The sequence below is a fragment of the Ursus arctos genome, unplaced genomic scaffold (genome assembly GCF_023065955.2).
Source record: "Ursus arctos isolate Adak ecotype North America unplaced genomic scaffold, UrsArc2.0 scaffold_8, whole genome shotgun sequence".
Classification (NCBI taxonomy): Eukaryota; Metazoa; Chordata; class Mammalia; order Carnivora; family Ursidae; genus Ursus; species Ursus arctos.
Genome location: NW_026623100.1, coordinates 65,418,447 through 65,443,184, shown reverse-complemented (window position 1 = coordinate 65,443,184; position 24,738 = coordinate 65,418,447). Strand labels below are relative to the sequence as shown.

General features: G+C 39.6%; 1 protein-coding gene across 1 annotated transcript in view; it reads left to right on the top strand.

Moving 5' to 3' along the window:
* SELENOI (selenoprotein I) overlaps positions 1–23,045 on the top strand; it is a 45,162-nt gene extending 22,117 nt beyond the window's left edge. The window contains exons 5-10 of the mRNA XM_026520405.4: positions 4,790–5,052; positions 5,981–6,089; positions 11,378–11,426; positions 12,774–12,954; positions 14,014–14,196; positions 16,190–23,045. Coding sequence (XP_026376190.1) covers positions 4,790–5,052; positions 5,981–6,089; positions 11,378–11,426; positions 12,774–12,954; positions 14,014–14,196; positions 16,190–16,288 — 884 coding nt within the window. The 3' untranslated portion in view covers positions 16,289–23,045. The remainder of the gene's footprint in view (positions 1–4,789; positions 5,053–5,980; positions 6,090–11,377; positions 11,427–12,773; positions 12,955–14,013; positions 14,197–16,189) is intronic.
* Positions 23,046–24,738: the final 1,693 nt, after the last annotated feature.

Sequence of the window (24,738 nt, the reverse complement as noted above, 5' to 3'; positions counted from 1 at the left end):
GCCTCTCTACTGCCCTTTTCACATACTGGTTTCTTTTGGTTTGGCCGAGCTACTTGGCGTTCTCTGAATACTCATGTGTTTTTCCATCTTGGTGTTTCTGCTGATAGCACTCCCTCCTCTTGAAACAGCACACTCTTATCTACTGAAATCCAGCTCATCCTATATGTCTCCACTCAGGTTTCATCTTGTCTGGAAGGTCATTCTCGATTGTCTTAGCCTGAAGAGTACTTGGCCCTTTTCTCTACTCTTCTGTGGTTTGGAATGTACTGTATCTTTAATTACCATGCTTTGTTTCCTTTCTCGGTTGTAAGCTGAGGGCACAAACTTAGTTTATTCTGAGATTATTCTTATAATCTTCACAGCATAAAGAGTAGTGCATTGTATGGCTTTAATACATTCTTACATTTACTGAACACCTACTACGTGCAAAGCCTTTTTTAAAAAAATTTTTTTATTTTAATGTTTTTTTATTATATTATGTTAGTCACCATACAGTACATCCCTGGTTTCTGATGTAAAGTTCGATGATTCATTAGTTGTGTATAACACCCAGTGCACCATGCAATACGTGCCCTCCTTACTACCCATCACCAGCCTATTCCATTCCCCCACCCCCCCTCCCCTCTGAGACCCTCAGTTTGTTTCTCATAGTCCATAGTCTCTCATGCTTCATTCCCCCTTCTGATTACCCCCCTTTCTTTATCCCTTTCTTCCCCTACCGATCTTCCTAGTTCTTATGTTCCATAGATGAGAGAAATCATATGATAATTGTCTTTCTCTGCTTGACTTATTTCACTTAGCATTATCTCCTCCAGTGCCATCCATGTTGCAGCAAATGTTGAGAACTCGTTCTTTCTGATAGCTGAGTGATATTCCATTGTATATATGGACCACAACTTCTTAATCCAGTCATCCGTTGAAGGGCATATCGTTTCCTTCCACGATTTAGCTATTGTGGACAATGCTGCTATGAACATTGGGGTGCATATGGCCCTTCTCTTCACTATGTCTGTATCTTTGGGGTAAATACCCACTAGTGCAATGGCTGGGTCATAGGGTAGCTCAATTTTTAACTTTTTTTTTTTTTTAAAGATTTTATTTATTTATTTGAGAGAGAGGAGAGAGAGACAGAGCATGAGTAGGGGAGAGGAGGATTTCTGCTTTAACCTTGGTCAGCTACTTCCTCGTGCGTGGATTAGGCCTGTCCCTCTGTTGCTGTTCCAGCTTCTTTAGGTGAGAGTATAAAAACTGCATTTTAGATTTTTCTATTCTTTTGAGTGAGGCTTGGATGGCTATGTATTTCCCCCTTAGGACTGCCTTTGCAGTATCCCATAGGTTTTGGACCATTGTGTTTTCATTCTCGCTGGTCTCCATAAATTGTTTAAATTGATTTTTGATTTCTTGGTTTATCGAGTCATTCCTGAGCAGGATGGTTCTTAGTCTCCAAGTGTTTGAGTTTCTTCCAAATTTTTCCTTGTGGTTGAGTTCCAATTTCAGAGCGTTGTGGTCTGAGAATATGCAGGGAATACTTTCAGTCTTTTGGTATCGGTTGAGATCTGTTTTGTGTCCCAGAACATGGTCTATTCTTGAGAATGTTCCATGGGCATTAGAATAGAATGAGTATTCTTTGGTTCTGGGGTGTAGTGTTCTATATATATCTATGAGGTCCAACTCGTTGAGTATGGCATTCAAAGCTCTTGTTTCTATGTTGGTTTTCTGCTCTGGTGCTCTATTGCTGATAGTGGAGTGTTGAGGTCCCCTACTATTAACGTATTTTTATCTATATGTCTCTTTATTGTGGTTAAGAGTTGGCTTGTGTATCTTGCTGCTCCCCTGTTGGGGGCATATATATTTATAATTGTCATATCTACTTGTTGGATACATCCTTTAAGAATAATATAGTGCCCTTCTGTGTCTCTAACTATAGCCTTTAGTTTAAAATCCAGTCTGTCTGATATGAGAATTGCTACCCCAGCTTTCTTTTGAGGTCCATTGGTGTGAAAGATGGTATTCCATCCCTTTACTTTCAGTCTGGATGTATCTTTAGGTTCAAAATGAGTCTCTTGTAGACAGCAAATGGATGGGTCCTGTCTTTTTATCCAATCTGCAACCCTGTGGCGTTTATGGGAGCATTTAGGCCATTTACATTGAGACTGATTATTGAGAGATATGATTTTAATGATGCCATGTTGCCAGTAAAGTCTTTGTTTCTATAAATTGTGACTTTCTGTTCTGTATCACTCTTGGGGCCTTTTTACTTTTATAGAACCCCCCTTAATATCTCCTGTAGGGCTGGTTTCGTGGTTACAAAATTGGTCAATGACTGGTGATTCTGGAAGGTCTTTATTTCTCCATCAATTCTGAATGACAGCCTTGCTGGATAAAGGATCCTTGGCTGCATGTTTTTCTCTGAAAGAGCTTTAAAAATGCCCCCCCAACCCTTTCTCTCATTCCAGGTCTGTGTAGACAGGTCTGATGTAATTCTGATGCCTTTGCCTTGGTTCGTGAGAAATTTCTTTGCCCTGGCCACTTTCAATACTGTATTCTTGGATCTAATATTTGTGAATTACACTATGACGTGACGTGGCGTAGATTTGTCGTGGTTGAGCTTGGGAGGGGTCCTCTCTGCCTCTTGGACACGAATGTTTGTTTCCCTTGCTAGATTAGGGAAGTTTTCAGCTACAATTTGTTCAAATATCTCTTCTAGACCTCTGTTTTTCTCCACCCCCTCGGGGATGCCGATGATTCTGACATTGGAACATTTCATTGAGTCAGTAATCTCCTGTAACCTACATTCCTGAGCATGGATTTTTTTGAGTCCAGATTCTATTTTAGCTTTTTCTTCTACTAACCCATCCTCCAATTCGCTGATACACTCTTCTGCCTCATTCACCCTGGCCGTCAGAGCCTCTAGTTTTGCCTGCATTTGGCTCATAGAATTTTTAATTTCTGCCAAATTCGCTCTCATTTCCGCCCTTAGAGATTCTATATTCTCATTAACATTTTCGTTAATACTTTTTTCAAGTCTACATATCATCTTGACCGTTGTTACTCTGAATTCCATTTTTGATAATTTGGTTATATCCATATCCATTAGTTCTGTGGCAGAGGCCACAGACTCATTGTCTTTTCTTTGCTGGGGGGGACTTCTCCTTCTCGTCATTCTGATGAGGAGAGGTTGCGGGGTTGTCCAGAGCCCAAATTATTGACCAGGACCCAGGCCGTGTGCCCTTGTTTTATAGGGATCTTAGGGATGTGGGCTTCTTGATTTTTCAGCCTGCCTTCTGTGTTCTGGGGGAGGGGCCTGCCGCGCCGATACTCAGGCAACCCTGTTTGGGTAGAGTCTCCGTGTCCCCTGCGAGGGAGGATGGGGATGGGCACTCTCTGAGCCGGTATTTCCAGGCTTTTGTTCTCTGGCGGCTTTCCCTGGCGGTTTGCTGTGCCTCTTCTGAGAGTCAGAGCAGCAGCGGCCAAATTTCAGTCTCTGTCACAGAACAGAAGGATTGCGGCCCGTTCTCTACTAATGTTCTGGCCACTTTAACTCTGTTTCTGTTGGTGCTGCTCAACCCTGCAGCGTCCCGGGATGTGCGCCCCACACCTGGCATGTCAGCCCTCACTTCCAGGGCCGGAGCGTCTCTGTCCTTTGTGTTTCTAATACCGCCAGCCGCCCCCGCGCGCTCCGAAGCTCCGGCCCTCAGTCTGGTCGCGCGCGTGTTCCCGGCTCACGGTCTCAGTCCGCTCTCTCGCGGGTGCCGGTCCACGAGCCCGCCCGCTCCCCCGTGCAGGTGGCTACCGCTTCCCGGCGCCCGAACGCGGCGGCTCCCTCCCCCTTACGTTTATCTCCGATATCTGTGCGCGGTTTCACGGCTCCCCGCTTCGTACCTCAATACTCAGCGCTGGAGATGTTCATTTGTAGAGATCCAGATGCGTCTTCCTGCGTCTCAGGCTGATTCTGTGGATGTTCAGGCTGGTCTGGTACCTACCCAGCTCGACTTGGGACCGGCTGAAAAAGGGGTCCCCTACTCCGCCATCTTAACTCCCTCCGCAAAGCCTTTTCTGAAAGCACTTACAGTTGTGGAAGTGGTACATCTGTGACAAAGAGACTAATTTCAAACAACATGAGATAGGGGTTAGGACTGAAGCACAGGGTGATTTTGGATCCTAGAGCAAGGAGTGGTTAGATAAATTGTAATTAATAACTATTGAATATTCCCTGGAGGCTTGAAAATTTGTGGCTAACGCAACAACTCAGTTATTAGGCTGATTTGGAGGAATTCAGAGTCCAACTACAATGCTTTGTCCTCAGATCTATAATTGACACCATTTAGTGTGATGTGATGTATTTTAATTTTAATTAATTAATTATTTATTTTAAAAGATTTTATTCATTTGGCAGAGAGAGAGAGAGAGAACACAGGCAGGGAGAGGGAGAAGCAGACTCCCCACTGAGCAGGGAGCCCAAGGCGGGACTTGAGTCCAAGACCCCTGGATCATGACTTGAGCTGAAGGCAGACGCTTAACCAACTGAGCCACCCAGGCACCCCCTATTTTAATTTTTAGATTAAACTCTGAGAAATTATAGATTTTATTTCTGAAATCTTCAAATTGTAGGAATTAAAGATTGCATTTTTATAAAAAGTACTGGGTGGTAGCTATCCTTTAGTTAATTAGCATTCCTATGATAACGCTGATCTGTTTTGTTTTGTGTTTCTCCAGCTTATTAAAGAAGACTCTCCCCATACTGGTATAGATGTTGACCTTTTCCCCTGGTAATGTGTTTTTGTTGCAGATGGTGTGGATGGAAAGCAAGCCCGGAGAACCAATTCCAGCACCCCTTTAGGGGAGCTTTTTGACCATGGCCTGGATAGTTGGTCATGTGTTTACTTTGTTGTGACTGTGTATTCCATCTTTGGACGAGGACCATCTGGTGTCAGTGTTTTTGTTCTTTATCTCCTGCTATGGGTAGTTTTGTTTTCTTTCATCCTGTCCCACTGGGAAAAGTATAACACAGGAATTCTTTTCCTGCCGTGGGGATATGACATTAGCCAGGTGGTAAGTATGTGTTCTACCTTAAATTTTCAACATTGCTGTGAATTTTGGGGGCAAGTTTTTGTCATTCTTTCTTTATATCCCTGCTGCTTTTTTGGCTAGAACTGATTTGTGCTTTTAAAAAATTTCCTTTTGCATTATTTCTTGCTTATTTCTGAACAATTTCAAACAGAAAAGTAGAATAGCATAGTGAACCCTTACGCCCCTGTTATTAGCTTCAGCAGCTGCATGGCCAGTCCGGTTTCATGTATACCCTTCCTCGCAGTTATTTTAAAGGAAATTCCTGATGGTATATGATAAGGATTTTACTATATATCTTTAAATAGTAAGAGTACTTTTTAAAAAACCATTATCACAATGTCATTATTATAAAAAAAATGAACAGTTTCTTAATGTTACTAAGTATTCCTTTGAACTGTTGATTTTTGTAAAGAAAGATATGTACATATAATGATTGCTTTTTTGTCTTGACTGCCCACATTTCAATGAGTAGAGATACGTGTTTTCTCTTACTTAATAGGCTTGCTATTAACTCTTCCTGCCTTTGAATACCAGCTTTTTGTGTTGCCATTTTGCCCATTTGCATCTAAGGCCCCATTAAAGCATCAGATGTTGGAGTGTGTTTGAAGAAAGTGATTGGGTAGGCAAATTGGGTCATCCTATGCCTTAACCAATTCCTGATGTGCCTTAAAGTGTTCTAAATTATGGCCAGTTGCTTGCTTTGTTTAAAAGTTAGTTATTTTATGGGGGTCGTTGGCTGAAAAGAAGATATTTTTAAAGGCAAGAAGATTGCCACAGTATCAATTTTAAGTGTATTTCTTGCTTTTACTAAAACTATTTACTAGACTTATGCTGCATACAGCATTATTGGCTCCCCGATCTTTCCAGCTGTTAATGCCTCTGTGTGCTTTTGTCTGCATTTTCCTTCCAGACTATATCTTTTGTCTACATAGTGACTGCGATTGTGGGAGTTGAGGCCTGGTATGAACCTTTCCTGTTTAATTTCTTATATAGAGACCTATTCACTGCAATGATTATTGGTAAGAAGCTCCATGTTGAAGCCTATTTTAACATCACTTTATTATCGAAGCCAGTGTTTGATTATCACAAGCTATACCACCTTTTCCCCTCTCCCACACCCTCCAGCAAGCAGAACAGCCCTACAGCCCTGGTTTCCACCAAACCAGCAAGGAAAATGAGGTTTCTGTGTTTTGGTTTTTTTTGTTTAGCACTATGCTATTTCTAGTCAGAAGGAAATAAATACCAAAATCACATAAACCTCGTGAACTAAGTATTTAAACGAATTTAGACTGTTACAGAGGATCCACATTTAGGTGGACATTTGGTATTGATTTTATGCCTATCTCAAAATTGAAGATCATTAGTTTGTAGGAAGTAGAATAGATGGAAGATAGAGATTACTTCACAGCACATCCACTCCAGAAGTTGAGCCTTCCTTCCTCTCAGATACTCTCCTTCTTTTACCACTGGCTAATAGGTAAAGGTTTTTGGTCATGGTAATGTTTCCCTCTTGATTTCAGCCAGAGGGGCCATCTATGGGACGCAGAGTGTTTTCTATGCAAAGAGGCAAGGAGGAAGTTATTTGGGTTGTTATTTAGGGGCATTAGGAGTGGCATTAGGACCTCTGTAGAAGTAAAATAGCAGACTCTTGGCCATTGCTCTGTTCCCTTATCTAAATAGTAACCCCCTCTCTCAATACCAGTGAACCTTGGCAATAGAAGGGCATTGGGTAGAGTTCAGAATCAGCTGAGAAGGTGGTGGTGCATTAGGCACTGGCTTTTAGGCGGTCGTTTGGGCCTTTTTCTGTGGCCCTGGACTACAGATACTTTAGAACCCCGCTGTTATCTTCCAAATGTTCATTTTTCATTTTTGGGTTTCTGTATGAACTAAATCCTCTACCTTGAAAAGGCTAGCTATTTTTCACTCCCACCACACAGTGAAATCTTTTAAGTGACTAGTCCTATGGCAGTATTGCTGCATTTTATGTTTAAATGTTAAATTTAATGATAAGATGGAATCCTCTGGTATGTGAGATATATTTTTGAATGTTAAGTGGGTACTTTAATTGTTTAATTTGTACTTTAATGTACTTTAATAGGCACATAACTTTCCTTGTAATTTATAAGTTTATCTGAATTTTTCTCTCTGAAACAAAACAAAAGCCCACGTTTCTTTACAAATAAATAAAGCAGCTTTCCCAATACAGGTACACCTCATTTTATTGCACTTCACTGTATTGTGCATTGCAGATACTGTGTTTTTTTTTTACAATTGAAGGTTTGTGGCAACCTGTCAGCAAGTCTGTTAGCGCCGTTTACCAATAGCATTTACTCACTTCGTGTCTCCCTGTGTCATAGTTTGGTAATTCTTGCAATATTTCAAACTTCTGCATTATTATATTTGTTACGGTGATCTGTGATCAGTGATCTTTGATGTTACTATTGGAATTGTTTTGGCGCACCACAGCCCACACCCATATAAAGATGGCAACTTTGTTAATAAATGTTGTGTGTGTCTGACTACTCCACCTACCTCCTGCTCTCCCTCTCATTTCTCTCCCTCTCCTTGGGCCTCCCTATTTCCTGAGACGCAATATTGAAATTAGGCCAGTTAATGACCCTCCAGTGGCCTCTAAGCGTTTAGGTGAAAGGAAGAGTCACACATCTCTCACTTGAAATCACAAATTAGAAATGATTCAGCTAATTAGTGAGGAAAAAAGCCAAGATAGGCCAAAAACCAGGCCCCTCGCCCTGAGCAATTAGCTAAGTTTGTAAATGCAAAGGAAAAGTTCCTGAAGGAAATGAAAAGTGCTACTCACTGATACATGAACGATAAGAAAGCAAAACAGCCTTTTTGCTGATAAGGATAAAGTTTTAGTGGTCTGGGTAGAAGATGAAACCAGCCACAGCATTCCCTGAAGCCAAGCCTAATTCAGAGCAAGGCCTAACTCTCTTCAATTCTGTGAAGGCTGAGAGAGGTAAAGAAGCTGCAGAAGAAAAGTTTGAAGCTTTCAGAGGTTGATTCATGAGGTTTAAGGGAAGAAGATATCTATCATGAAGGCGCAAGGTGAAGCAGCAGTGCTGATGGAGAAGCTGCAGCGAGTTATCTGGAAGATCTCACTAAGATCATTAAGGTGGCTGCACAAACAACAGATTTTCAGTATAGATGTCACCGCTTTAATAGGGGAAGGAAATTACATCTAAGACTTTCATAGCGAGAGAGGAGAAGTCAATTCCTGGCTTCAAAGCTTCAAAAGACAGGCTGACTCTCATGTTAGCGGCTAATGCAGCTGGTGACTTGAAGGTGAAGCCAGTGCTCATTGACTATTCTGAAAATCCCAGGGCCCTTAAAAATTCGCTAAATCTACTCTGCCTGTCCTCTCTACATGAACAGCAAAGCCTGGATGATAGCACATCTGTTTACAACATGGTTTACTGAATATTTTAAGGCCATTATTGAGATCTCAGAAAAAAGGATTCCTTTCAAAATATTACTTCTCATTGACAAGCACCTGGTCACCCAAAGCTCTGATGACAGTGTACAATGAGATTGTACACAGCATCCATCTTGCCGGAGATGGAAAAGTAATTTTGACTTTCAGGTCTTATTATTGAGGAAATAAATACCTTTTTATAATATAAGGCTGTAGCTGCCATAGAAAATGGTTCCTCTGGTGGGTGTGGGCAAAGTAAGTTGAAAACCTTTTGGAAAGGATTCACCCATTCTAGGTGCCACTAAGAACATTCCTAATTCGTGGGGAGAAGTCAGAATAATCAACATTAACAGGAATTTGGAAGAAGTGATTTCCAGCCTTTGTGGATGACATTGAGGGTTTTAAGACTTCAGTGGAGGAAGTCAGTAGCTGTGGTGGAAATAGCAAGAGAACTGGAATTAGAAGTGGAGCCTGAAGATGGGACTGAATTGCTGCCATCTCATGATCAAACTTTGTAACAGACAAGGAATTACTTCTTATGGATGAAAAAAGAAAGTGGTTTTCTTGAGATCGAATTTATTGGTGAAGATGCTGTGAAGATTGTTGGAATGATGAAGGATTTCAAATATTATGTAAACTGAGTTGAATAAAGCAGCCGCAGGGTTTGAGAGGATTGGTTTCTATTTTGAAAGAAGTTGTACTGTGGATAAAATGCCATCAACCAGCCTTGCATACTGTAGAGAAATTGTGAAAGGAGGAGTCAACGTGGGAAGCTTCATTGTTTGCTAATTTAAGAACTTGCCGCAGCCCCCCCACCTTCAGCAGCCATCCACCTCGAGTCAAGACCTTCCACCAGCAAAAAGATTACGACTAGCTGAAAGCTTAGATGATGGTTAGAATTTTTTTAGTAATAAAGTATTTTTTAGTTAAGCCATGTACATTTTTTAATACATAATGCTATTGTACTCTTAATAGGCTGCATTATAGTATATACATAACTTTTATGAACTGGGAAACCAAAAAATTTATGTGACTTGCTTTATTGTGACATTTACTTCATTGTGATGGTCTGGAACACAACCTGCAATATCTCCGAGGTATGCCTGTACTTTCTATGGAAAGTACATCAGGAGAAAAAATAGAAGATACAGTGTGTCTCTTTGGCAACCTATATATAGCCCAGGCTTCCTACATGCTTGCTGTATTTAAGATAAAGCTATTTCAAGATATTTTAAACTAAAAATATTCTTGGTAGCAAATCTTTTGCAAGTTTCTGTCAGCCTGTTTCCAACACCTCAGAGCTATAGTGATTCTGGGTTAATTAATTCAGCCCCGGCTCCCTACCAGTGCTTCCCAGCTTGACACGGTGTCAGCTGCTAAAAATTTCTGAGTATGTCAGCTTGTCTTCTTCCTTTCTCTCTAAGCTCTTCTAACTTGGGGAACTTTGTCGCAGTTGGGCTTGGAAGTGGCAGAGTAATTCATCTTTTCAAATGAGATTTCTGTTTGGTGGATTCTAGTCTTTTCATCTGTTTTTCGCAAAATGTCTTAGGAATTGTTTTGAAGGAATGCTTTTCTGTCTTGGATCCTTACGGTCATAGCTGCATCGACCACCTTCCCACCCCAAGCCAAGTATAGTCAGCGGGAGTCTGGAGTGGACAAGCTGGGGCTAATCTGATCTGTTGACAGTGAAATAGCCAACTGAAGTAGCCAGAAACTTGCCACAGGTGTTGATTTGGAGTTTGACAGAGAAAAAAAATTAGGAATTTACATCTCTATAATTTGTAGAATCAGAGAATTTTAAAAATGCAAGGGGACATTAGGAAGTCGTGTAACCCATCCATGTTGTATAACTGCGGAATCTGAAGCTCAGAGAGATGGTCTGATTTCCCAAGAGTACATTGCTGGAGTTTGGAGTCCTCTGTAGGAAGCTTGCAGTTAAAGCAAGAGAGGATTCCCTGGGGGAGAAGAGAAGCGCAGTTGAATGCCCAGTTAGGAATATGCAGGAGGCAGAGCTGCCAGTGAAGGACAGCACATGTAATGGTTGGATAACTAACAGCACTGGGAGAATGGATCACAAAGGCAAAGGCAGAAAAGAATTGCAGTTAGTGGAGAGTCAACAAAGTCCTCTTTCTTAGAAGTCAGAAGTGAAGAAAGAATATTGAATTTGATAATTAGGAGAACTTGGTAAATTCCAGAGTACAGTTTCTGCAGACGGAAGGCAGAATGAATGAGTCCCGAGGAAGGCCACAGGAAGGTCTGGCAGGTGATAGGGAAGAGTTAGAGAAGAAGTGGGAAGTGAGGGCAGCAGAAGCAATGGGAGGGCTTCTTGGGAAGGCCGTCCTTGTTTTCCGGTTTGAGAGGAAAGAACTAGTGTATGCTTAGGGGTGGGCGGAGAAATTAAGAATGCTATGGAGATAAAAATAAATGGAAATGGGAAACCACAGAATCCATTAGCCATCCCCTCTTTCAGTAACTCACACTTGTGCAACTTACTGCATACCAGGTACTGTTCCAGGTGTCTATGTATAGTAACTCATTTAATTCTCAAGGCCCTATGGGGTCAATCCTATTATGTCTATTTTATAAAAGAAAAAATTGAGGCACTGAAGCGTTAATCAGCCCGAAATCCCATAACCCATAGGCACAACCAAGGTTCGAGCCCAGTCTGGCCCCTGAGCCTCCGCTCTGAATCATCACGCTGTACTGCCACTCTTCTGGTTGTTAATGTTGTTCAGAAGTGTATTTAATTTCATTACAAAAGTAAACCTGAAACTACGAATTATTGGGTCTAAAAGCATTAAATATTTTGTACGTATTTGATAATTATAAAAATCACTCGAATAATCACAGTATTTTAAATATTCTTCCTTTTAGGTTGTGCGTTATGTGTGACTCTTCCAATGAGTTTATTAAACTTTTTCAGGTAAGTATTTCTTAATTGGGCAAGAAATGTGAAAATTGTTACTTAGATGAATTTTAGGATCTGTTTTACTTTTGGCATCTAGACATTTTGAAAAGGTGTGAAACCTGTATTTTGAACCTCGAATGAGGTTAGGATCGTTTAGGGTATCTGCAGTGGTGGCTTTGTAGTCCACAGCACAAAACTGCTGGTTCTTTGTTACGGTTTTTGGCTCACCAGACAGTCTTCTGTTTGTCATTTCTTTGTGGAGTGAATTGGGAAGGAGTGTGTTCTTGTTGAATATTGATAGGTTTATATTCTTTTTAGACATCGATGATAAGTTTTTATAAATTGGTTCTGTATAAGTTGAGTTAGCACGATCATAAAATTTCTGAACTTGTGTAGATCTATGCTGACTTCCCGAGTAGCATTGTATAAAAATTCCTGCTGGAGGAGTGGGGGTGGGGGTTAGGTAAGAGTTTCCTGGGTGGCGTCTCATTCTTTGATCTGCACTTCTCCACCTTTGCTCAGCCACACTGAATTTAGTTAGGAGGCCTGAATGTATTTTGCTGTGTCCCTCCTTGGTAATTTTGCTCCCACTTCCCTCTAGTACCGTTTCCTCTGCTTGAAACACTTGTACTTCCCACTTCATCCTTCAGCCCTCAGATCTGTCCTGCAGAATCCCATCTGTGTCAAGCCAAGCTCTATGAATCTAGCCTATTTATGGCAGCTGGTAGTCATTCACAGAAACCGTAAAATTTAAAGCTCTGAAGGCCTTAGAGATGGAGACATTTTCTCCTCATCTTCTAAGGATGAGGTCCTGATCGGGTGGTATCTTGTCCAAGATCCTGTAATGGGGCAGAACCAAGACTAGAATTTGGGGCTCTGTTCAGATGAGCAGAGACATATTGGAGTGTGTGCTGGAGACACCGAGATAGGCTATGGGCCGTCTCCGTGCGGAGTCTTCCACTCGTAAGTCCTCTGTCCCTTTGTATTGTAGCAGCACTCTGCGGTACTTCCTCGTGGTGTTTTGTGTGCATTTTAGTTCCCCTGTTGAAGTGTAATCTCACAGAACAAAGATCAAGTTCTGTTCATCTTTACATTCCAGGGGACTAGGGCTCAGAAGACTTCTGTTCTAGTCCTGACCCTGCCACTTGGTAGCAAGTTATGTGAATTTAAATTCTCAGATTCACTTAACCTGTCTGCCAAATGGGATTAGTAATGTTGGTTCTATTTGTGCTACGGGATTATTGTGAGTATAAAGTAAGCGAATAAGTGTGAAAGTACTTTGAAAACTACAAAATTTACAAATGCTGTGTGAGTTTTATATGTAATAATGTTTTTTGTATTACTTGATTTTCTTTTTTTCAGAAGCTATAAAAATAACACCTTGAAACACAATTCAGTCTATGAAGCTATGGTTCCCTTTTTTTCTCCATGTTTGCTATTCGTTTTGTCTACAGCGTGGATCCTCCATTCGCCTTCTGATATTTTAGAGTTGCATCCTAGAGTTTTCTACTTTATGGTTGGAACAGCCTTTGCCAACATCACAGTAAGATTTTTTTCTTTCAAAAGTCATAATATATCTAAGGGATACATGACAAAATTTGGTAATTTGGGAAATTTTATGTAGTATTAAAAATAAACAGATTTTAATTTAAAGATATTTTACATCAGAAACTTGAAAGAGTTATAACCCCTAAGACAGAACATGCTGAAAATTATTTTTTCCTTTTCCAGATGACTACAGATCTAATGATTAATTTAGGGAGCCTGAAAGGGGTTTTTGAGAGAAAACACACACACACACACATTTTTAAATGAGCTGATTTTAAATTAACAGGGAGTAAAGACTTTGTAATAAATACATTTTTTGAAAGCCCTTTCTCTGCGATGGCCCAGCAAGACGGCAGACAGGTAGGAGAGATCAGGAGGAGTTGAGAAGGGACCTTAATGGTTTTGACAACCAGGGAGCCTATGCTCTCACTCTAAAAACTTAGTAAGTTTTTACTTTATAATTTAGCCACAGAGTTTATGTTTCCATGTCTGTAACATGTGTTCAATATCACCAGTCCTATTGATTTCACAGGGTTTAAAGATCTGAGAATATTAATACATTGTATAAAAGGTATCTCTGAAGGAATAAAACTAGATTGAGTGAGGTATTGAAAGTAAAGGGAGCCCGAGAGGGCTTGAGGTGTTACTCTGACAATATGATTGAGTTGGAGGCAGCATCTCCTCAGGACCATGAGGAAATTTCGTTGTATGGAGCTATGAAAGGCTGTTTGCAAAGTGTTTTTCAGATATCGTACTTAAAATTGGGAGGAATTTCTTTTATCCAAACTGTTGCCTAGTGGAAGAATGCCTTCCATAGCAACCTTACTAAATTATCTTCCCACCTCTTCTGACGTGCACTCTGAGGGTCCGTGGGTTTGGAGGTGTGGGCAGAGGTTCAATTCGGCTCCTGAGCAGTTGAGAACTACTGATTTTAATAATGTCTTGTAACCGTGTTGGCTCAAGTACTTGAATGCTTTTTAAATGTTGGAGTAACTAATTTTGGAAGTGCTTTGCTAATGAAATTTTCATTCTTTTTTTCCCCCACAACTTCAAGTGTCAGCTGATTGTTTGTCAAATGAGCAGCACCCGGTGCCCAACTTTGAATTGGTTCTTGGTTCCTCTTTTCTTGGTTGTTCTGGTGGTGAACTTTGGAGTAGCCTTTCACGTTGAGAGCATTCTCCTGTATACTTTAACAGCTCTTTTCACTCTGGCCCACATCCATTATGGAGTACAAGTGGTGAGTAATCTAGAGCAAAATTGGTTCCATTTGGTTCTTGTAAGTACTAGGGAAGGAAGTGAGGGAAGAATTTCAAAAGAAAGTTGCTTATTAAAGTAGCTGGAAGAATTGGGATATTCTCTGTAAATTTCGAATAATATCCAGATACATAATTTTAGGTATCATTTCTCTGATGAATATGTTATAGTAACTACAAATAATTTCTGGGTAATTATTATGAGGAATTAGTTGTTTTTAAGTAGGTAGAAATGTAAACTGTTTTCTTGGTGAATGGAATTGTAAACTCTTATGTGCTTTTAATTCAATGAGGACCAAATAATTCCATTTGTTGATGATTTATTTCTATACTTAGTTAGCTTTAGGGGCATTTTAAAAGGGGGAAATATTAGAAGAGAATGGATTTAAGAAGTATTTTGTGAACCTTAATATTCTCTCCTAAAGCAAGAGACTAGTTTCAGGGCAAACGGCCTAAGATAGAACAAAATGAAAACGAGAATCATGTAGTTCATTTTCTTTTCCTCATACTTTAACACTCTTTTCTAATTATTTTACGTATTTTAGCATGGTCTTATAAATGTGATTTTTAATTGTATAATATTCCATTAAGGAGATTACTTAATTACCTAATGTACTTAGCTGTAATCCAGTTATTTTAGTCATCTATGTTGTTTCCAAATTTTCACCATTATAAATTAAAGTTAGAGTGAACTATCTGGAATAATACATTTTTCTTTGTTTTCTGAGGGTAGTTTCATAGCAATGAAAAATGTAAAAGGGTATTCATGTTAGTATTCATGTTTTTATGACTCTTAAAATGCTTCTATTTGGTATGCTTGTTTTAAAAGGAACCCTACTAGGACTCAGTTTGAGAAACAAGATGTCTTCTATACTGTGTGTACTTCTATACATATTTTTAAAATGGGGGCACTCATCGTGCTTGAGAACTACTTTATATTGTGCATATCTTCTCTTAGGGTTCTCCCCAAAGTAGCCTACATTTGTTGAGATAAAATAGATGAAAAAAAAATCCATGATAACTAGGGATTATGACATGAAGACATAATTGTTTTTATTTGTGCATACTTAACATAAATGCTTCACTTTATATTAATACTCTTAGGCTTTAATCTTCTATTTCATCAATCATGCATGAAGTAGTATATAGTCGTAAATGTCTTTTATAATTGTGTTAATTTATTATAACCCTTCAGAAGCGTATCTTTAGGCAACTGTACATAAACCAAACCAAAACATCTTTTTCTTTAAATTACAAAAGCCGTACATTTTCACTGTTAAAAACCTGGAAATTAATACTATTGAAAAAAAAAATTCCAGGAGCATCTTTTTTGTCTGTCTTTGTGCTCTCTTGCCACTTCTGCAACTTCCGAGCAGAAGGTAAAACTTGCTAAGCCACACACACAAAGCATTCACTTTTGAACTATCGAAATATAAATAAGAACAATAGAGCCAGGAAGTATCAGATAAATGATGTTTGGTAACTGACACATAACCAGGGTCTTGCCTACCCACCAGGAATACCTTAACCGAGGTGGCTTAAATGTTGCAAAATGTACAAGTGTACTTTTATACTGTTTCATCAGGATTAGGAATAATTACCTAGAAATGCTATAAGCAGCTGAATATTGAGTCTAACTGTATATGTAAATACTTGATCTACTAGGTGATATAAGTCAATTAACCCTATAATTTTTCAGCACATTTGGGTGTGAATCTGTATGGTCCAGAGGGCTCTGGAAAGACTAGATTTTGGAGTTACGCAGACCCAGGTTTAAGTCCTAACCCTCCCAGGTATTCTGTAAAATTCTATAGCCTTCTAGCTTTATAGCTCTCCTAGTCCAGAAAAACCTTTTCATTATTTCTGCTGAGTTTTGCTGTGTCAGTAAATTGTTGTCTCCAGGGTGTGAATTCTGTGTCCTTTTAAAAAATTAGTAAGAATGTATTTGTCACTGCCTCATGTTCTGGTTTTCCTCAGGTAAAGCAGCTGAGCAGCCATTTTCAGATTTATCCCTTCTCGTTGAGGAAACCAAACTCAGATTGACTAGGAATGGAAGAAAACAATATTGGCCTATAACCTACAGAAAAAAGTACTGTAAATAAGATGCTTGTAAATATTTCATCCATCACCATTGAACTAAACTGATCTGCTTAACAGACCTGGGAACTCAAGTGTGTATAGTACGTGGACAGCAGGAGTGATACAAATGATCTGAACTCACGGAATTTTGGACCTACTAACTCCCAGCATATTTTATTTTTTATAAAACCATGTGGCATTTTGGTTAAGCATAATGTACTTTAGACCAGCAAAATGTTTCTAGTGATTTTAGCTTCATGAGTCTATAATGTTTTGGTTTATACAGAGTTAAAGATGCTTTGTTTTTATTTTTAAAGTCCCCAAATTGGTTTAGGAATACTGATAACATCAAGAAAACCGCAAAATGTTTTCATATTTGGTACTACTTTAGTAGTAGGTCTGTAGTAGTGGAAGTTATCAATAGCCCAAATCTAATATAGGGAAAAGATAAGAGCAAGTCACCTTTAGCAAGAGATGCCAAATGATTGCAGAACTATAATGTACAGTTGCCAAATACTGGTTTCTCTTTCCCATGGAAATGCCTTTTTTTCCTCATGGGCTAAGAGAGCAGTATATATATTCAGATTCTCTAGTGTTCTGGCTCTCTTTGGGAGAGATCTTGATAAATGATTTAATTTTCTTTTAAAGAAAAATGTTCGATTGAGACTCAGCAGAGAGTGGATCATAATTGTAGCTCACCCATTGTCATGATTCATCGTTTAAATGTGGCATTTCACCCCTCAGCTACAAGTTGCTGAGATTTGGTGCCTGTAACTATGATTATACGAATGCATGTGACAGTCCCAGTCTTATGATAATTACTTGTAGGGAACACAGGTAAACTTCCTTATAAGAGAAATTTACTTTGGAGTTAGAAATCTCATGAGCCTCACCATGAATTCCTGCTGTGAACCTCACTACAGAATTAGTTTTCTGATTCAGTTTGCCCGTCCGTCCGTCCGTCCGTCCTTCCTTCCCTCCCTCCCTCCCTCACTCCTCCCGCCTTCCCTCCCTTCCACCCTCCCTCTGTCTGTCTCTTTTTTATGGAGGAGAGAGTGCTGTGTTTTTTATTTCATACAGGGCAAAGAAGTAGAAATTCTTTCTTCCCTAACTCGCCCACTTCCCCACTTGAAGCAAGTTTTTGATATATATGCCTTACTGAGTACCTACTCTCTTTAATATGACTTGGAATAATTTTTGAGGTTTATTGACAAACATAAAATCCCTTTGACTTCAATGTGGTTGTTTTATAGATCGCACCTTTTCATGAATGTGGATATTTTATTTCTTTTTGACTTTGTCTCAGTTTAGTTTGGTGGTGGTGAAATTTACTTGCTGACTTTCCTTTATTTTCCACTGAATGAAGTTTGTGCTTGAATGAAGAGTGTATCTTAAACCCCCCCCCCTTTTTTTTTTTGGACGGATTGCACTTGGATAAAATAGGCACCACTGTGTTGATATGTAATTAAATTCTTAACCATTATTTATCTATGAATGCGACCATTGTTAAATTTAATTATAGTGTATTCCTTTTTGAATTTCAGTCTGCTGCTTTGTAAAAATAACTATGTAGTCGATATTTCAGTTTTTAAATTTGTAAATCCTAATCATTGCCATCTAGGTTATTAGAAATGAGGAGTCAAGGAGCTAACTCATGGTTCTGTACTCATTTTTAAAAACGGTTCATAAGGATTGAGGTATATTCGGTGACTTTTTCTGAGACTCAACATGGGAGAAGTCGATGCTGGAAAATGTGGCTAGTGATTCCATGTTTGTTAATAAGTTGCCATCATGAGATCAGAGAATGAACAAATTAAGTAATGGTAACTCTGTTTTTTGTAGACCTTGTTCTTTGTCATCTGTAAAGTTGAACTGGATCAAGTGGTAATTTGGGCTGGGAACAAAGCTTTGTTTGTTCTAAGGTTTCTGAGCTAATCATTTTACCTTTTTGTTGTTCTTTTACACAAGAATGAAATTAATCTGTATTATATAAGAAAAGAACTGAGAAATGTTTATAAAATGACAAATTTGGACCACAGGCTTTCTTCACCTTGTACAGTATAGTTAAAAAAAAAAAATACCCTTCTGGTGTAGGGTCATGTTCTGTACTTTTGGGGCTTTTTTACCTCAAAGTGTCTTTCTGTTCTTTTTCTGTTGCATCAAGTTTATTTGAAATTGTTTTGTGCCTGGACTTCATGACCTATTTCCCTATTGGGGTAAAGAATTATGCCATAGTTTTATGGACACCATTAGATGAAAGGTGGCTGTCAACAAGGTGAAAGAGAAACTGAGTGATGAACTGTTTCAGAATACCGTGGACTTGTAAATCTTCAGTGGACTGCTGACGTTCTCTTAGTCCGCCATCTTGAAATGCATCTTGAAAGCCCCCATTTGTTGTGTAGTGATATAGCAGCTGAAGCAAGGCTTACTTGCAAATAGCTCTGTGCATTTGTGTCATGCCAGTTATCATAACATTTCCAAAGTATAAAAGGTATTTCAGGCTTATGCATGATATTTTGGGGTGAGTCCACCACCCCAGCCTTTCTCCCAGCATACACTGAGCTGCCTTTAGGGGAGCAGTGGCATGGTTGGTCATACATGCATGTTTTCTGTACATTTCAGAATGGAGTGCCTTAGCCAGGCCAGATGTTTGCTTTGTGTTTCTGCTGACCAAAGTTACCTGGACCTGTGAGAAGTTTCTTGTCAGGTTATGGTATGAAAAATGTCCTTTCATGCTTGTCAGAAATTAATGCCCCTATATTTGAGGGGGGCATGGGGTAGAAAAATCCTTAAAATACCTGAGTAGAGTATGTTATTGCTGCCTTTTCTGATCCTTTACTAACATTCATGATCTTTCGTGCATTACACAGTTGAAGATTGTCACAATTGACACCGCCATTCCTTCATTTATACATAATAAATGTAGTTCATGAGTTTTAGTCTCAAGGGTAATAGAGTGAATAACTTCCAAATAAAAAACTAAATAGTCCTTGGGTTTTTAATAAAATCATCCTTAAAATATTTTAAATTCTAATTTAAAAAAAGCTCCATGCTGATTATGGTCTAGAATGTTCTACTACTACCAACATGTCATTTATTTTAATATAGAGGTGTGGGGAGAGGAGTATATGTCGAGAGTTGCCCGAATTCTGAATAGGTACCGAGAGAGCAGTCATCATGACCTGGAGTCTGGGCTTTGGGGGAATATGGAAAGGAAAAAGCAGGCATAGGGTCCATCTGAAGGAGAAGAAGGGATCTCCTTAATGCACGGTGCCTGTCTTACTCAGTGATCCTAGTGCAGTGCAGCGTTTAAAATCGTCGCAATTTAAATCGTCATTGCTCCACTAACTTTAAATTCAAATGTGAATTTGAAACATTCCCAAGTGTTTAGTTTTCAAAGACTTTATTTTGAAGTCAGTCGAAAAACATTTGGAATGTACCTTGCTTTCCAAAGTAGACTTTGATTCTCTAACCTGTGGAAAATAAAAAGATAAACCGAAGGTGTTTGAATCAAAGGGCGCTTTTCCCCTTTATATTTTAATTAGACGCCTGTGTGTAACTCTTCCTTTTCATTCTTCACCCTGCCTCCCTTTTGACTTGCTACCGCCTAGGACAGAGACGCCCACTTGCTTCGTAGCGGGTAGGTCTTGCCACATTCCAATCTCCTGGATTGCCTTAGATCTTGACACATCAAGGACTGGGAATGTGCCAGAGGGAACAGAGTAATCCTGATGGGCTAGAACTTTTGACTTTGGGTCCTCAAAAAAGCCAAAAACAAATACAGAAATCTTTGGTTGTGTTGATTCTTGTGTTCAGAGTGGCCTTTATCTTGACCTCGGTTCTGGACTTGATTGAGCACTCTATAGGAGCTTTCTTATCAGATTAGAATTTTCTTTGTCCTGTGAGGTGTCTTTGTAAAAGCATTGCCCTTTCTTGAACACCCTGTGGGTGAATAACCTTCCTAAATTAGCTGCCAGTACTAGAAATTTCCAGAAGGAATTTTAATTAGTATGCTGCATTTGAAGCACTTTGACATGTACATTTTAAGTGACAGTTTTAACAGTAAAACGGTGTTAAACTAATCACTGTGAAACTTGAAAGTTTGATGCTCTGCACATTTTAGGAAGCTTAAGTAAATTTCTGATTTTTCCTTTATTAATTATGTAACCCATGTGATTTGCATATTTTACTTTTCATCTTTGACAGTGGCACAGATGACTGACATATTGGCAGGCACTTACATTAGGGTATATGGTAAATCATGGTTGTGTAGCTTTCCCAGAGGAAGTGGCGCACGTTGACTTCTTCCTTGTGTGGAGCCATGGGAGTGGGATTTATTGGCTAATTCACTGCAGTGTTTCTAAAGTGCGAAATAAACGTAACCTTACTTTTTAATACACATGCTAGTAATACGCTTTGCTCTTTAATAAACAAATGTGCAAGAGATAGTAATCTAGCTGATTTTTTTTTTGTTTTTTGTTTTTTTGTTTTGTTTTGTTTTTTAAGCAGGGACCTGCTCTTTAGACGGAGGTCTTAAATGAGCTAATATATAGGGAAGCAAAAGATGTTCTGCCATTTGTAGCCCTCTCACAGGTGGCCTGAGTGAGGGGGTTGTGTTACATTTGGTCAGAAAGGCCAGGTTCCCAGAATTGGAGAATGGTACATGGACTGATTTTAGAATATTTTAACAGAGGCTTATCTCTGTAGGAAAGTCCATCTGGACATAACAGAAGGTTTGTCTGGTCTTCTACAGACACGTTCATGTTGTTTATTCTTCACAGAATCATTTTTAGAAAGGTAGACTAAATCAGAGTGGTGCTGTTTTTAAAGCCTGTGAATTGGATCATGGCCATATAGTGCCTAATGCTACATGGAACTCAGAGACAGTATTAAAGATACCAGGAGTGGGGGAGCCTGGCTGGCTCAGTCAGTAGAGCGTACGACTCTTTTTCTCAGGGTTGTGTGTTTGAGCCCCATGTTTGGTGTCGAGATTACTTAAAAAAAAAATCTTTAAAAACAACAAAAAACCAAGAATGGCTAAATGTGGGGGATGCCTTATGGCTCTTTGGCTAAAGTCTTCTCTTGAGCAGTTTCTATAGGTAATGGTTAATATTAGAATTGATTTTTTTTTATTAAAACATACACAATTTGCCATGAGTTCTAGATTCTGATATTCTTGACAAGCACTTTTTATCTCTAAAGAGTAAGGTCTTGACCTTACTTGGGACATGCTTAGTTAGTATTTGATGTTATTAACCCGTAACGGGAGGAGTTTTCATTTTGCAAGATCTGTGAACGTTGTGTTTTAAATCTGTTTGAATTACTAGTATCATTCAACATCAGACTCTAATAACTGCTAATTACAGCTGCCCACAATATTAACATTGTAGGCTATTTTGTTTAGCTAACTGACCCCATCAGCTTTCAAGAGACAAAGTCCCAGCGACATGTAATGACTTGCTTGTTCCAAAATGTGCCAAGAGAGCAGACTTCAGTATTAAACTCCAAATTTCGATTGTTTTAAAAAAAGGTAGCATTTCTTCTGGGTAATGGGGAGGCAGTGAATTATTGCCCGGCTGCAAACTCCGTACCGCCTACCTTGTCCCCTTTCCCTCCCATCCAACATACAGTAGGTTAAGTTTGCAGCCAACTATAGGAAAAGAAGTTGGTACTTTTCTGCGTAACGCTTCATGCCCTGTGACTAAGAAGAGGTGGCAGGAATCACGGCCGAATCAGTTATTGAGCTGTGTCACTTGGGCCGTTGAGTTTGCTTTCTGTAGTATTCTGAAACAAAAGGATGACTCCATCCCTTCTCAGGTGCCTAGAAACAGCGCCACCGAAGCAGCCGGGATGTGTTTGCGACACGTGGAAGATAAAGGGGAGCACAAAATCTTTAATTTTCTCTTTCAAGTAGTTTAATTGAGCATATTCATAATTGGTCTGTCTAGAACTTGCTGTGTTCAAAGTAAATAACGTAGCATTTATTTTATCTGGTTATGTGTGGTGTGTGTGTATATGCATATTTAATATGTACACATATTTTCTGCATTATATGTATGATACATTCATTTATACATGCAGTCTACTCTTGATTATCTGCAAAATGGTGAGCCCTCATTAGGTTGTTCTCTTCTTGTTGACTCAGTCAGCACGTAGCCCATAACTCTGTGAAGCCTCTTCCTTATCCGCAGCCACAGATGAACTATTTGCAGTTCATCTTAATCCCCAAGGAAGGCCCTTGAAATATGTCGCTTTCTGTTTCCCTTTTACCAGGGATTGTGAGTGAGAAAGATAGCTGCTTCCATGGGTTCAAGGCTTCTGGCTCTGAATGATGATGCGGCCCGTTCCTGGCCCGAAGGCAGCTTGGGAGCAGACTGCTCAAGGGCTCGATGGGGGAAGAATATCTAGCCCTTGCAGACAAGGGGCTTCACAACTTGCTTGAATTCCTTAGCCGCAATGTTGTGAAGTCTTAGGTAATTTGGTGCACAGATAGTTCACAACTATGCATTTCATGGTTACTTCTGCAGCATTGGTATTACTGTTCTCTGTTGCTAGCCCAGATGATCAAGACCTGACTGTTTCTTGCCACTGGATTCTGGAAGCCTTGCCCTTTCAACTGGATTTATGTTTATTTCTGCTGCTGTGAACCCCAAAAGTAATGCAGTAGGTTTTAATTTAAAATTGTTTAATTCTATTATTGATAAATATTTATTGTAATAAAAGTAAAGAGTAAATAATTTTTAAATCCTTTTAACTGTTTTCAGATTGTCTTTTTTGTCTTTCCTTGGTAGGTACAAGAGGGGAGGGCGCTATGGGGAGAAAAATAATGTCCAGCCACTTGTCTCAGAGTTATTGATTATTTTAGAGCAAAACATTAAATGGTTTTTTGATTTGTTTGTTTAAAGAACCATCAGCCCAGGGGCGCCTGGGTGGCTCAGGTAAGTGTCTGCCTTTGACTAAGGTTATGATCCCAGGGTCCCAGGATCGAGCCCTGGGTGGGGCTCCCTGCTCTGTGGGGAGCCTGCTTTTCCCTCTGCTCCTCCCCCCACTCGTTTTCTCTCTCTCTCTCTCTCTCTCTCAAATAAATAAAATCTTAAAAAAAAAATCAAGAACGATCAGCCTGTTCGCTCCTGGGTGTTCTGTAGTCCTGTGCCTTGTTTCAGAAAGCAGAGTACCAGGCAGGTGGCAGTAACAGCTGTTCATGGTGTCCTGCTCTTGACGTCCCCAGAACCGGGTACTGGGCAGTGTATAATAATAACTGGGCCACACTTAAATTAGTTTGTAAGGTGGTTGTCTCATACTTAAAAACATTTTCTTATAGAAAGAATGTTAATTTTCCAGGCTAATTCCACAGGAACCGAATGACGCACACTTGGTACACTTAAACTTTAGTGTATCAATCATAAGCTTTATTGAAAAACCTTGTATTTTCTAACATTGCTTCTGAGAATATTTCCTGTCTTTTACATCAGGATTGATCTCCCAGTTCTGGCAGCAGGCATTTAAAATTTTTTTTTTCTGTAACAGGCTTGAAGACAGGGGAAAATGTCCCATATTGTAATCCAGGCTAGTTGTCCAGCAGTATGCTCGTAATCCCCCGCCCTTCCCAAACTCTCGGTTGCCCTAGCAGTTATCGTTGCCCTAGCAGTTATCCCTGCCCTTCTCTCTGCAGACCTCCAACCCCGAGCGAGTGCCTGATAGCAGAGCAGGCATGTGCGAGGTAAGCAGCTTGGGTCTGTCCAAACGGAGACGCTGTGCCTCCGGAGTGTCCTGCTCTTCTTCCTGCTCTTACCTTTTCCCCTTGCTCACAAGTTGCCTGAAAGAAAACTTGATATCTGCTCCTTCCATTTTTCTTTTTGCTTTCATTCTGAAAGTTTCTCAAGACCTCCCAAGCTTTTAATGCCATGACTATTTCTTAGTCACATTCAGCCTGGCAAGCATCGACCCGAGTCAGGTTACATATTTTTTTTCTGAGCCTCAGTTTCTTCACCTGTAAAATGGGATTAGCAATATTACTGCAGTCATGCGTACATGCTATGAGTGATGCAAGGAGGAATTTAGCACAGTGTGTGGTCTAAGGTAGGTGCTCAGTTTCTACCAATAATTAGTTCTCTGTTTTTTACCTTGGAACTCTTCCCTAAGCCTTATGACTTACTCATGACTTGCCTTCTTCCTTCCCTTCCTGTTCCATCCTTCGTACCTTTGGTAGTCAGTATATGAAGATGATGGGTGAGGCAGTTCTAAAAATAACTTGAAATGAATAAAAGAAAATTGCCTTCTGAGAATCTATTAGTAAAATTCACACAAATTGGGAGACAGGAATAAGCCAAGAAATTATGTAAATGTTTGATGAATCCCCAAACCCAAATTAAGATGATTTGGTGTAATCTTACGGATGTGGAATTAAGTATGTGACTTGACTTCGTATACTAAAATCTAGTCAGTGT